The sequence below is a fragment of the Mobula birostris genome, chromosome 26 (genome assembly GCF_030028105.1).
Source record: "Mobula birostris isolate sMobBir1 chromosome 26, sMobBir1.hap1, whole genome shotgun sequence".
Lineage (NCBI taxonomy): Eukaryota > Metazoa > Chordata > Chondrichthyes > Myliobatiformes > Myliobatidae > Mobula > Mobula birostris.
Genome location: NC_092395.1, coordinates 16,692,040 through 16,704,422, shown reverse-complemented (window position 1 = coordinate 16,704,422; position 12,383 = coordinate 16,692,040). Strand labels below are relative to the sequence as shown.

The 12,383-nt window shown below is 40.3% G+C and overlaps 1 protein-coding gene across 2 annotated transcripts in view; it reads left to right on the top strand.

Moving 5' to 3' along the window:
- LOC140188069 (TLE family member 5-like) overlaps positions 1-12,153 on the top strand; it is a 155,802-nt gene extending 143,649 nt beyond the window's left edge. Inside the window, exons 5-7 of one of the 2 annotated variants that reach the window (XM_072244010.1) lie at positions 1,005-1,067; positions 1,258-1,332; positions 5,324-12,153. In XM_072244010.1, the coding sequence (XP_072100111.1) occupies positions 1,005-1,067; positions 1,258-1,332; positions 5,324-5,548 (363 nt within the window). In that variant the 3' untranslated portion in view covers positions 5,549-12,153. Of the gene's footprint in view, positions 1-1,004; positions 1,068-1,257; positions 1,333-5,320 lie in introns of both variants that reach the window. The other variant, XM_072244009.1, reaches the window with a different exon arrangement.
- Positions 12,154-12,383: the final 230 nt, after the last annotated feature.

Genomic DNA, 12,383 nt, shown 5'->3' with positions numbered 1-12,383 from the left:
ATCCAACTTCGATAACCTTGGTTCACTATAATATTGCGGGTAGTCTGAAGTTATCAGTAATAAGGAAGAGGTCAGATTTGATACTGTAACCAGTGATCACAGACCTAAGATTATCCTCTGAAATTAATTTTAACAATTGAAATATTGAACCTTGGAAAAGTTGAAAGTAAGTTTATTATCAAAGTACAAATATGCCACCTTAACGCTACCCTGAAATTCATTCCCTGAGTCCACAATCCATGGACTTGCCTTCAGTGATTTTACAACTCATCTTCTCAGTATTGGTTATTTAGTTATTTTTTATCTTTGGACAGGTTGCTTTCTTTTGAACATTGGTTGTTTATCAGTCTTTATTTGTGGGTAGCTTTTCATTCATTCTATTTGTTCCACTGTGAATGCCTGCAAGAAAATGAAACTCTGGGTAGCATATGGTGACGTATACTTCAATAGTAAATTCTCTTTGAAATTCCTTTGGAAAGTTTACCAGTTTCATTTTGAATTATTTAATAATGAACGTGGAGGGGGGTGGAATTTTTATTTTGACGATTTCGAGTAGGTCAGAATCTAAACCCAAATGAGTTGACATATGACAGCCATAGATATTTGTACTTCTAGATGGGTTGCAAGTATCAATAAATAGTTGAGCCCAGTAGTGGTGAAGGCTTCAATCAACTGCTTGAGGGCTATAAGGTCATTTCATGATTGGAGTAAACTACTTGTTGCTTTCTCTGGCTTGGTCTCTCTGTTCATTGTTGCTTTTCTTTATGAAATATCATGTCAATTTATATCTCTGAAGGTACAATGGAGACTTCTTTGTTGTGCTTGTTGCTGTTAAGGCCGTTACTGGACTTAATGTGGTGTAGCTTATTGCCCTGGGTGGGAACTTTATTGAAGCAGTACAGAACATTTGATTTTTTTTTAAGCTGTGAAGTGTTGCAAAAGTCAATTGGTCTGCAGTCATAAAAGTGTTTAAATAAGTTGAATGTTTTCTTTTTCTGTTGTAGGCTGAAATTGTCAAAAGATTGAATGGAATCTGTGCTCAAGTCATCCCTTTCTTATCTCAGGAGGTAACTACATCTTAATTCTGTCTGTCTGACTGTTAAAATAGCGACAGTAATAAAAGACCCATTGGAGATGGGTAGTTCAAGTTCGTTGTCGAATGCCTGAATGCTATAAACTGGTGTTCGCTAACTGAGAACCAATGTTTTGACAGTCTGCGGTCTGATTACATTTCTGCCTTTGTCTTTTTTTTTGCAGCATCAGCAGCAGGTGGTTCAGGCTATAGAGCGTGCAAAGCAGGTGACTGCCCCAGAGCTTAATACAGTCATCAGGGTATGTCTACTTTATTCATTTGCACATTCATGTACGCACGTGGATGTGTCTGTTGTGACTGCCTAAAAGTGAGCTACTTGGAAGCTGTAATTGGGAAATGTAAAAGCCTTTATTCACAGCAAACCTCCAGGAGAGATTCCAGGAGCATCCAAAATAACCTCACTCTCTTGACACGATATCTTACACTTCTTCAACACAAAGATAAGAATAAACATTTAACGCAAACACGAGGAAACCTGCAGATGCTGGAATTTCAAGCAACACACATAGAAGTTGCTGGTGAACGCAGCAGGCCAGGCAGTATCTATTAGGAAGAGGTACAGTCGACATTTCGGGCCGGACCTGACGAAGGGTCCTAGAGGTGCTGCCTGGCCTGCTGCGTTCACCAGCAACTTTTATGTCTGTTGCAATAAACATTTAACTACAGTTTCAACTGCAATAATCATCTCCTTAACTTTAACATTTTGAATATAGTCAGATAAACTTAGAGAGTTATATAGGGTCACACGGTAGCGTACTGGTTAGCACAACATTTTACAGTACGGGAGGCCCAGGTTCAATTACCGCTGCTGCCTGTAAGGAGTTTGTACGTTCTTCCCGTGACCGCCTGGGTTTCTTCCAGGTGCTGCCGTTTCCTCCCACTGTACAGATTGGTAAGTTATGTGGTCATTGTAAATTGTCCCGTGATTAGGCTAGGATTAAATGGAGGCAAAAGGCCAAAAAGGCCTATAACATGCTAAATCTCAATAAATGTTTTAAAAACTTATAAAGGTCGCACATCCCATAGGTCAATCTCCCTGAATGCTCAATATGGTTTCAAAATCCAGACACCCAAAATATACCCCTTTTGTTGCAGTGTCGAGGGAAGGCTCCATGAACATACAATTAATCGGAAGGGCAAGAGACAAAATAGTTCACTTTTGAACTAAGCACTAAATGCAAGGGATACACCTCTAACAATCCACCAATTTTCAGAAATATTTATCTCTTGTCTTTCCCTATGTAGTTTCAATGGGACAGAGAATGTCGTACATCCAGTGAAAGTTTTCACTCGACAAGTATCAATTGAAAGTTAAATTATACAGGATTCATTTCCTGAAGTCTGGTTCTCATATTACTCATTGCATAATTATCCCAGCCATAATTTCACAATTCCAGAGTAATTCCTAACAGTGTATATGCACATTGGTACATTGCAAACACATCACGGGTAAAACCTTCCCAACCAGTAAGCACATCTACCTGAAATGTTGCTGCAGGATAGCAGCATCCATCACCAACAATCCTCACCACACAGACCATGCTCTTTTCGCGCTGCTGCCATCAGGTAGAAGGTGCAGGAGCCTCGGGACCCGCACCACCAGGTTCAAGAACAGTAACTACCCCTCAACCATCAGGCTGTTGAACAAACACTCACTCTATTTCTGGTGTTCCCACAAATGATGGTCTCACTTTAAGGACTCTTTATCATGTTATTTCATGCTCTCGTTTTTTTTAAATTTCCATTTATTTATGTTTGCATTTGCACAGTTTGTTGTTCATTGATCCTGTTTACAGTTACTGTTCTATAGATTTTCTAAGTATGCCCACAGGAAAAAGAATCTGAGGGTTGCATGTGGTGACCTGTCTGTACTCCGAAAATAAATATTACTCTGAACATTAAAATTTGAACTTTTATAGCTTAACTTGCATTTCAAAATCTCTATGCAATACCACAGGGAGGACTGAGAAGCATTGTGATTATAGAAAGTCTCTGACTATCTGAAGCTTGTTACCATAGTAATGTCAAACACTTAAATTCTAATCTTCACCCAGCACCTTACCCCCTCACCTGGCTTCACCTATCGCAGGGGTTCCTGGCTTTTTTTTATGCTTGGGGTCCATGCACCCCAGATTGGGAACCCCTGACCCGATCACCCTTCAGCCTGTACTCCAATCCATCCTCCCCCTTATTCTGGCACAACTCACACAAAATGCTGGAGGAACTTAGCAGTTCAGGCAGCGTCTATGGAAAGGAATAAACAGTCAACTTTTCAGGTCAAGACCCTTATTCTCTCTTCCTTCTTCCTTCCTTTCCAGTCCTGAAGGGCCACTTCCCGAAATGTCGTTTGTTCATTCCCCTCCAAAGACGCTGCCTGACCTGCTGAGTTCATCCTGCATTTTCTGAGTATAACTCTGGATTTCCAGCATCTGCAGAATCTCTTGTGTTTCTGAACATTCTGACCCTCCCTCACCCCACCCCAACCCCTTTCAATCACTACTGCTACCCTAATAATCTCTTTCTAAATCAAGCAACAATTTCTGTAAAAGAAGAGCTGTTGTTTAAGTGCCAAGACCAAGTGACCATCATTACTTGTATGTAAGCCATGGGGGAGCTCTTCCACAACATGGCACATCACAGCAGGCCTCATCTCTTTCTTGTGTCGTCTTTCCCCTGCCCTCCATTGCAGTAATAATTACAACCAATCATTGCATTCAGGCTGATATAAGCTACCACTGGAGACTGGGTAGAGCCTGGATGCTTCATATACTGCCTATGGATGTCTGGTTTTTAATTCGTGCCTTCCTAACTAAAATGCCAAGTGATTAACATGTTAACATCAGTGCAATCATCTTTTACCCCCTGGAGAATATTACAGCAAGCAGCAAGTTAACACTGGGGGGGGGGGGGAAGGGGCTAATAGCTGCCTTTATATCCTGCCCCTCATCTCTTTTACTTCCACCGAAGATAACCATGCAGCAGACCTTCCTGTCCCTGCCTTTGGAATTCCCTGTGCATAATTTGCAATCCATCTGAAGTGCCAGAGATATGGTCATTTTAATGAACCAGCCACAGCCACTGCTGCCTTGCAAACTATTCAATGAGGACCTGAACTGATTTCAGATTAATTTATCGCATGTACATCGAAACACAAGACACACAGTGAAATCATCTTTTGTTTTAACAGCCAACACAACCTAAGGATGTGCTGGGGGCAGTCCGCAGGTGTCGCCGCACGTTCCGCACCAACGCAGCATGCCCTCAATGTTTAGCGGAGCAACACGAAACAGCAGCTGCACAGCAGAAACAGCCGCCACCACGTGACAGCCACAAAGCAAGCTCCTTTCCTCCCCTCCGCCCTCCCACCCACCCACTCACACACACAGACAGGCCTCCAACTCCACGACAGGCTGACCCAGAGCCTCCAGGCTCCAGTCGACTCACGGACTCATAGATTTGCTGCTTGCTGTGTCCATCTTTATGGAGAACTTGGATGCTAAAGGCCCAAAAATCCAATTGAATTCCAGAGACAGACCAAAAAGATATTGCTGAGAGATGCAATTATCCAAGTATCTCTATGCCCACAAGAAAAAGAAATTACACATCTAACAGAATTGCCCTTCTTTTTTCCTGTCAATACATAGTCATCTTGGACAAAATCTGGGCTGTCCATGTTTATTAATTTTACAAAAGCTCCAAATTGTAGCCCATCTGGGACAAAGTGTTCTGAGATGCATTCTAAGTGAAAATTGTCATTACTCAATTAGAAGTCTGTTTAATATTAATCCGGCCGATGTCAACCTGTTGGGTTTCAGTTTACGTCAAATCCAGAATGGATTTTCTTTTGCATTAGTAAGATTTTCTTTTAAAAATTGTCAAATTTAATTCGTCCTTTAGGAGCTTTTCAGCATGGTAGGGTACAAATTGCAGAGCTCTAATCAAATCTCTTTGTTCAAGTGCTTTATAAAAAGCTTCAGTGCTTTGCACTTTGTAATGAGACGCTCAAAATAGATTGGTGTCTTGTGATTCATTCTCTGATCTCCTTCATTCCATGTGTGTTCAAGCAGTCAGGCTGACTGCTTGATCTGCTATTGTGCCTGTCAAGGCTCAGTGTAATAATCTATCTGTTAAATAAGCAATCAGGTGTGCCTGCTGGAGAAGAGACCTGCTTGGTCCAGAATGTGCTTGTTCAGGCTCTGATTGCCTTTTTCTCTGTGTTCTCTGCAGCAGCAGCTTCAAGCGCAGCAGCTGTCTCACCTCCACGGACTCACAGTGCCACTCACTCCTCTTCCAGCGGGCCTGCAGCCTCCGGTCATTCCATCGGTCAGTGCCAGTGCAGGGCTCCTGGCATTGTCCAGTGCCCTGGGCTCACAGATCCACCTCGCTACGAAAGATGACAAGAACCATCACGATAGCGATCACCAGAGAGATGAGGGAGTGCAGAAACCGGATTAGGAACTTTTGAGGATCATTCAACACAACATCCTTAAAAATGATCTTTTGGTGTTTGTTTTAATGCCTGTATATATCTCGGAGGTGGCAATTTTGTGCTGTGTATGTTATTATTTAGGGGAACAAAACTTATTTTAAAGCTACAGTATATTATTAAAAGCAACTTTGTTTTAGCATGAACAAAGCAGGAATACACACTAAGTTTGAAGTTGCCTCGGACGAGGCCTTAACTTATTGGCTTGTCGACCTAATGGACTTTCTAGTGTTCAGTATTTCCAAGATAATTGCTTCTGATTCAGCCAGTTCATCGAAGTTGTGCTTTGCAGGAATTTGCCTTTCCTACTAGTTGCCTCCAAAATTGGGTTGTTAAGTGATTAACTTTGTGGAATGACCTGTGACAATTCAGCTCTCTATCATCTCAGAAACCAAAGCAAATTTGCCAAATTTGTGGTCAAACGATGGTCAGTGCTAATGAAATCCATTCTAAAATGGCCTGTGAATACCTTAAACAAAATATTTTATCATCTGGTATTTCTCCAGAACCATCAACAATTTGCTGTGTCATCTTGCTTTTTTGTGGGCAATTTTTGTCATTGGGTCATTAATCTTTTGGTCTACAGTCATAATGATTACTGCTTTTAAGTTGGAGACAGCCACAAACATTATTTTGTCATCTACCTTTTCCCAAATGGAAAAGAGAAATATATTGGCATATCATTCAGTTTGTGCCAAAATGTTCCAAATCTAGCAAGGAAGTGCTGTAGTAAACATGCTTGTATTTGTGTGTGGGTTTGGTTAAATGGGCATCAAAGTGGCAGCTGTAAAGGTCAAATCAAAACAAAATGGCTGCTCTAGTTAAAAACAAAACTTGTGTACACCTTTGTGAAATGTTGAAGGATTTGTGGCTGTGCAGTCAGGTTTTTCAGTAAGCCTCTCCCGTGAGGAATGGGAGAGGAAATCTATGGAAGCCTTATTGTTGAACAGCCCTCTGGAATTAACCTAAATATTGTCAAAAGTAGTAGGCCCAATGTTAACCTGCTAGGAATTGGTACTCTGGATATTAGCCAAAATATATTTGCAGTTTGCAGTCAGATGTGGGTGTGGTGAATATTTGTTTTCAATTTGCCCTTTTAATAGTAAACAGAATAGCAGCAACAAAAAAAATAGTCTTTGAGGTAAGTGGATAAGTTGAGGTGAAGTTGGCCCTGTGATTGGTTAGTTTGCAACAGAAATGGTTGTTCCTCTAGGTTGACGGTGGACTTTATGCATCCTTCAGTGGTTTATAACTTGAAGACATCCCTTTTGCTTTCTCCCCCTTCCCCCGATCAGGTCCACTTAAAGAAGCCAACAAAAAGTATTGGTTCTGATTCCTCCATCTAATGGCCATAAACTAATTTTGCACAGAAACAAAAAAAATAGGTTCTAAGGTTCTTCCTGGTGTTTCCTTAGTAATGGCACAGATTGATGACAGCCATGGTAGCTCATAATTTGTGCTGGTTTTGTCCCTAATTATGATAAATTTAACAAATTCTTTAAAATTTAATTAATAGTAGCCTTCTGTTATCCAAGTCTATAGTAGAGAGGGTGGAAATGAACCCCAGTACCATAGGTGGTGCAGTGACATTAGCTGCAGACTTCAAGGTAAATGGTCCCCAGTTCGAATCTGGCTGGCTCCTTGCGCAATTTCCATCAGTGGTGGGTTGAGCAACTCAGGCTCGTGTGCCCAGTGCACCATAAAGCACAGGTAGGAACAACAAACTTAGGCTGATGACAACACAGAACATAATGCTTGAAGTGAGCCAATGGCCAAATATCGTTGAGCATTGAGGCACACCTCTTAAGGGTTAGCAGTTACAAAGGATCACTGGAGCAAGATCAGTTTACCACCTGTGCTTTGCACTGAATTAATTTGTACATTCGCGTTTTGATATGTGGAGAGTTTTGTAAATAACTGACGGATGAGGTTCCTGCTTATGCAACCTCGAAGCTCCCCACTTTCCATAACTGTACCCCACACACCCAATTTCTGCTTTCCAACTGACAATGTTAATGTTTCATGTCTAAGACACTTTATCAGAACTGGGACAAAAAATGAATAAGTTGCTTTTTAAGTGGTAGAGCGAGTGTTGGAAGAAGAAATAGGACAAGGAATATCTGTGATTCAGGCTAGGGTTGCCACGGGGATGAGCTGCAAGTGATGTTATCTGGCCAATAGATTAATAAGGGCAGAACGTTCGGGAGAGAAAGAGAACCTGAACAGTGGACCATGAAAGCTGCGAAATGAGGGCATTTAGAGAGTGAAAACAGAAAGGAATATAAACGTTGCAAAACGCAGGGAATAGAGGGCATGCCACAGTAGCATTGTGGTTAGTGCGACTCTATTACAATGTTCTGAGTTCAATTCCAGCTTCCTCTGTAAGGAGTTTGTATGTTCTCCCCATCATCGCATGCGTTTCCTCCAGGTGCTCCAGCTTCCTCCAAAGACGTAGCAGCTCGTAGGTCAATTTGTCATTTTCAGTGGTCCTGTGATTAGGCTAGGGCTCAATTGGTGGGTGGCTCGGTGGACGGGAAGGGCCTGTTCCACACTGTATCTCAAATAAAAGTCCGCACAAAATTCTCAGAACATTCTCCACCCCCCCCCCCCCCACATGCACAAAAAAAGAAGAAAAATAAACAACATGCGAAACAGATATCAACGAGTCTTGGTAACATGGAAACCTAGAATGTCACGGTAAAGGATCTCTCTTCCTTAACATTTGCCCTTCTGTACAATCTCCATACTAACTCCTGAAGTAACAAATCACTATATCTGCCATTATCTTAACTCTCCTACATTCCCAATGCATTCAAAACAGACTTTTTTGAGTGCATTTGTGTTTATTGTCTTCTTGATTCGAGTAAATATGGTATATTTTATCTTTTTGTCCATGTATTCTAGCTATTGAAAGTATAGGTCACATTTAGGTGGATCAGCACAACCTTGCATCAAAAGCCATGAATTGGATCTCCTTGAACTTTACTTGGAAACTGTGGAATTCTGTGGGCTGTTGATGGATTTCCAAATAAGAAGTTTATAGAAATAAGTGTTAAACTATACTGTGTATATGCTATGGCTTTAAATTTCAACGAGAATTTCTTCAGTTCTTTTATTTTCTTATGATTTAAACCAGCTCCTAGCTACTACTGCTAGCTGGCATTAGGCCACCTCTCCCTCTTCCTCTGGCGTGCCAGGTACAATTATTCATTTAAAGCTGGCTTGCATTCCTCGACTTGCTTAGCAGAAAATCATCCAAAGATGGTAACTTTCTATAGAGCATATTTTAAGCATTCAGTCATTAAAATGACTTTTTCCAGAGTAAAGTTTAAAGTAAAACTCAACTCTAAAGGAGAAGGGGTAGTTTTTTTTTCACATTGTCAGTTTATTTGTAGTGAGGGGCTGTTAAATTGCCTAGTCCGTTGTGTTGATGTGAAGCAAATTTTGCTTTGCAAAAAAACCAGAGAATTGTTGCAGGCAGGTTTCAGAGTGGATGGCTGAATAGGTTAGAGAAAATAGCTTCTGTTTGGGGAATATGGTGTTGTTTGTCATTGTTTTCCATGCACAACCCCCACTTTTCAGGTTGATGCAAGTGAAAATTTTCAGCCAAACCTACCACTCCAAATCCTGATCCTTTAATCTGAAGTCCTGCTTTCTCTGATTAGCTGTACAATTTGCCTGCTTACTTGCATGATGTGCACATGGACTGTGCATGTGTTGCCATACCAGTGACTATAGTATTCACATAACCTTGGGCCAGGGATCAATTTTTCTTTTGAGTAAAATGATGTTAAACCTCAGCTGAGCTGAGTGCAGTACAATTAGAGGGGGTAAAAGGGCACCCTTAAATATTGAGGCACTTTTGTAAGTATTCTAAATCAGCTTAAGCCAGGTCTGTGTTGACTTGTTTAGGCTACAGTTGTTTTGACATCTAGTAAAACTAGAATTGCTGATGTAGTTGAGTTTCATCACCTATGTGGAAAGATCACTCTTGCCTGTTATTTTGATAAACGCATTACCTTTCACTGGGGTAAGCCTCTCTTGCATATATTACGTGTCAGTGTGGTGGGTGAAGTGATGGATTAGAATTGGTAACACACAATGCTGGCAGAATTCAGCAGGTTGGGCAGCATTTATGGAAAGGAATAAAGAATTGATGTTTGGGCTGAAACCCTTCATCAGGACTCCACTTTATTATGGCATCTGCCCCTTCCTTTTCACCCCTGATATGAAGGGTCTCGGCCCAAAGCACTGATTCTTTGTACCTTCCCATAGATACTGCTGGACCTACTGAATTCCTCTAGCATTTTGTGTGTGTGTTATTCTGGATTTACAGCATCTGCAGAATCTCTTGTAATTAGAATTGGTGTTCTTGAGTCACGTGGAGGGCTTGACGTGGCATTGGAGTATTTTGCCCTCTTCCCTGATGGCACCAACTCCCACTGGATCGTTACACACACACACACACACACACACACACACACACACACACACATATTTCGGACAGGGAGAGGATGTACAATAGTGATATGCCCTGAATTTCTTTACCGGAATTGAGATCTTAGGCGAGTTGGTCTAAATCAGGGGTTCCCAACCTGGGATCCACGCAGATCCCTCAGTTAATGGTAAGACTTGGCTCCATGGCATAAAAAAGTTTCAGAATCCTGGTCTAAATGAATAAACAGCAATGCTTAGACCACTGGCATAAGATCTGGCATCAATGTACTCAGACTTTAAATAGACAAAAACAAAACCTAGAGAATCATTTTGCGCTCTTTACTTGCTTTCTGCTTTCAAAATAAAATTGAGCACTAATGAACCAAAAAAAAATCCCATTTTCACTTCACCTTTTCATCTAAGCATTAGGCACTTTTGTTTAACACAATAATCATCTTGTAGTTTTTGGCAAGTGTTGTCTATCTTGCATTTGATTTTAATTTTTAAATAATCTAGCATAGTGCCAGTGAAATTCTGTACAGCTGGATTTACATATAGAAGATCATGGATATGTCAGAGAATGGATAGCTGGCTATTATGGCTTATTGATTCTGGGGCATGTTCATTTTGGCAGGATTTCAACCCAGAAACCTATGACTGACATACACCTTGTCACCTGCTAGAGACCTGCTCCAGGTTTCCAGGCTTGGTGAGCTGCTCACTTTTCAACCTGAATTGCAAGAACTGTCCAGTAATTCTCAGAATATTCCAGGTTTTCATTGCATTTGGCTGAATCTAGGATTTAAAAAAAAACGCGTGGAAAATACTCAGCAGGTCAGGCAGCATCTGTGGAGAGACAGAAATAGAATTAGAGGTCGATCACCTCTCATCAGATTTGAGGCTGAATTAAGCAGTCAGTGACACAGCATTTTCTCAACAAATATTTTTTGAAGAAATAAGGAACTTGCACCTCAATTAAGCAGGCACCCTAAAAACCAAATTTATTGCCGCTTTAAGATGAAATTTAGTAAATATGTGGTCTCTTATGGTCACTTTCTTTTAACTTAATTTTTGTTATTTAATGAACGTGTAACATGCACTTAACTGCCTCGCACATTTAAGTCGAGTGTAATGTATAATCATGCTACAATCTGCAGTTAGTTTAAAAAACAGAGCTGTGTGCTTGTATAGGTTGGTGCATCTCATCTATCCCAGCAATCTGCTTGGAAGCCGTGTACAATATCAGTGCTGTGCTCCGGATTAGACAAAGGAAAATGGCTATATCCTGACCTGCATAGTTAGCCAAAAGCACTAAAAGTCAAAACCTTGTTATAATGGGAAATAATGTATGATTCTATGGGACATTTGTGTCAAAAGAGAAGCTGTTAGTGCAAAAGTGCTTTGCCGCTCTTATACACGCTCTATTTACAAGCTGTTCTCTGTAAAATTTTAATACTGAATATTATCAATTAGAATTAGTACAAAACTCTGCAATATTGCTCAATTTCACAGTATTTGCATAAGTTACAAATGTAAACTTTTTCTGTACAGTGGATCCTACTTACGATCAAATCCCAATTTAAGGGAAACTTTGAGACAAAAGGTCTAAATTTTTTTGGGGATCAATAATTGTTTTCAGTGGGATAGATTTGACCTTTGAAGAAATTTTAAAATCTCCACTGTTTATTTTCATGCTCTCTCAGTCCTCCAAGTGTTAATAAGGCTCCCAGCGATAACCAATGTTTCAGAGACCTTCCTGAATGTCATTGTATAATGCATAAACTCCTTCACGATGGAATTAGGAGAATGGTTATAACTATTAAGGTAATCCATCTGATGCTGTGACTTCGGAGCTTCAAATCACTTTAAAAAAAAAAAAAAAAAAAGTTATAAAAAAAACACTTTGCTTTTAAAATTTCATTTGTTTCCTCTGGTGCAGCAGAAGCTGTATACTGTATATGCACCAGTATGGTTTGTATGACTATGTATGCAAATTGTGTTGAAGATTTAATGTGGCGGTGTTAAAATACATTTATTATGTCTTAAATAAAACAAAAGTGTATTAAATTAGTTCGCTAGTGCTGTAAGGAAATATCTATGGTGCCTTACAAATAAAAGCAAATGTGATTAAATTATACAGTAGATGTGGGCATGTGTTCCTCCACCCTCATCCCTGCAAATCGGATCATTTTGTTGGTATTGAGTACATTGCCTGGGTTTCTCCGGTGAACCATTGATACAGATCGTATATCAACAGCACTGCAACGTTAGAAATTAAAACATTTTCATTCACAATGTTAATATTAGATTTGACTTCTAAGATAAGTATATTTTGCAAACTCAGTTTTCTTCTACCAAGTAGCTGCT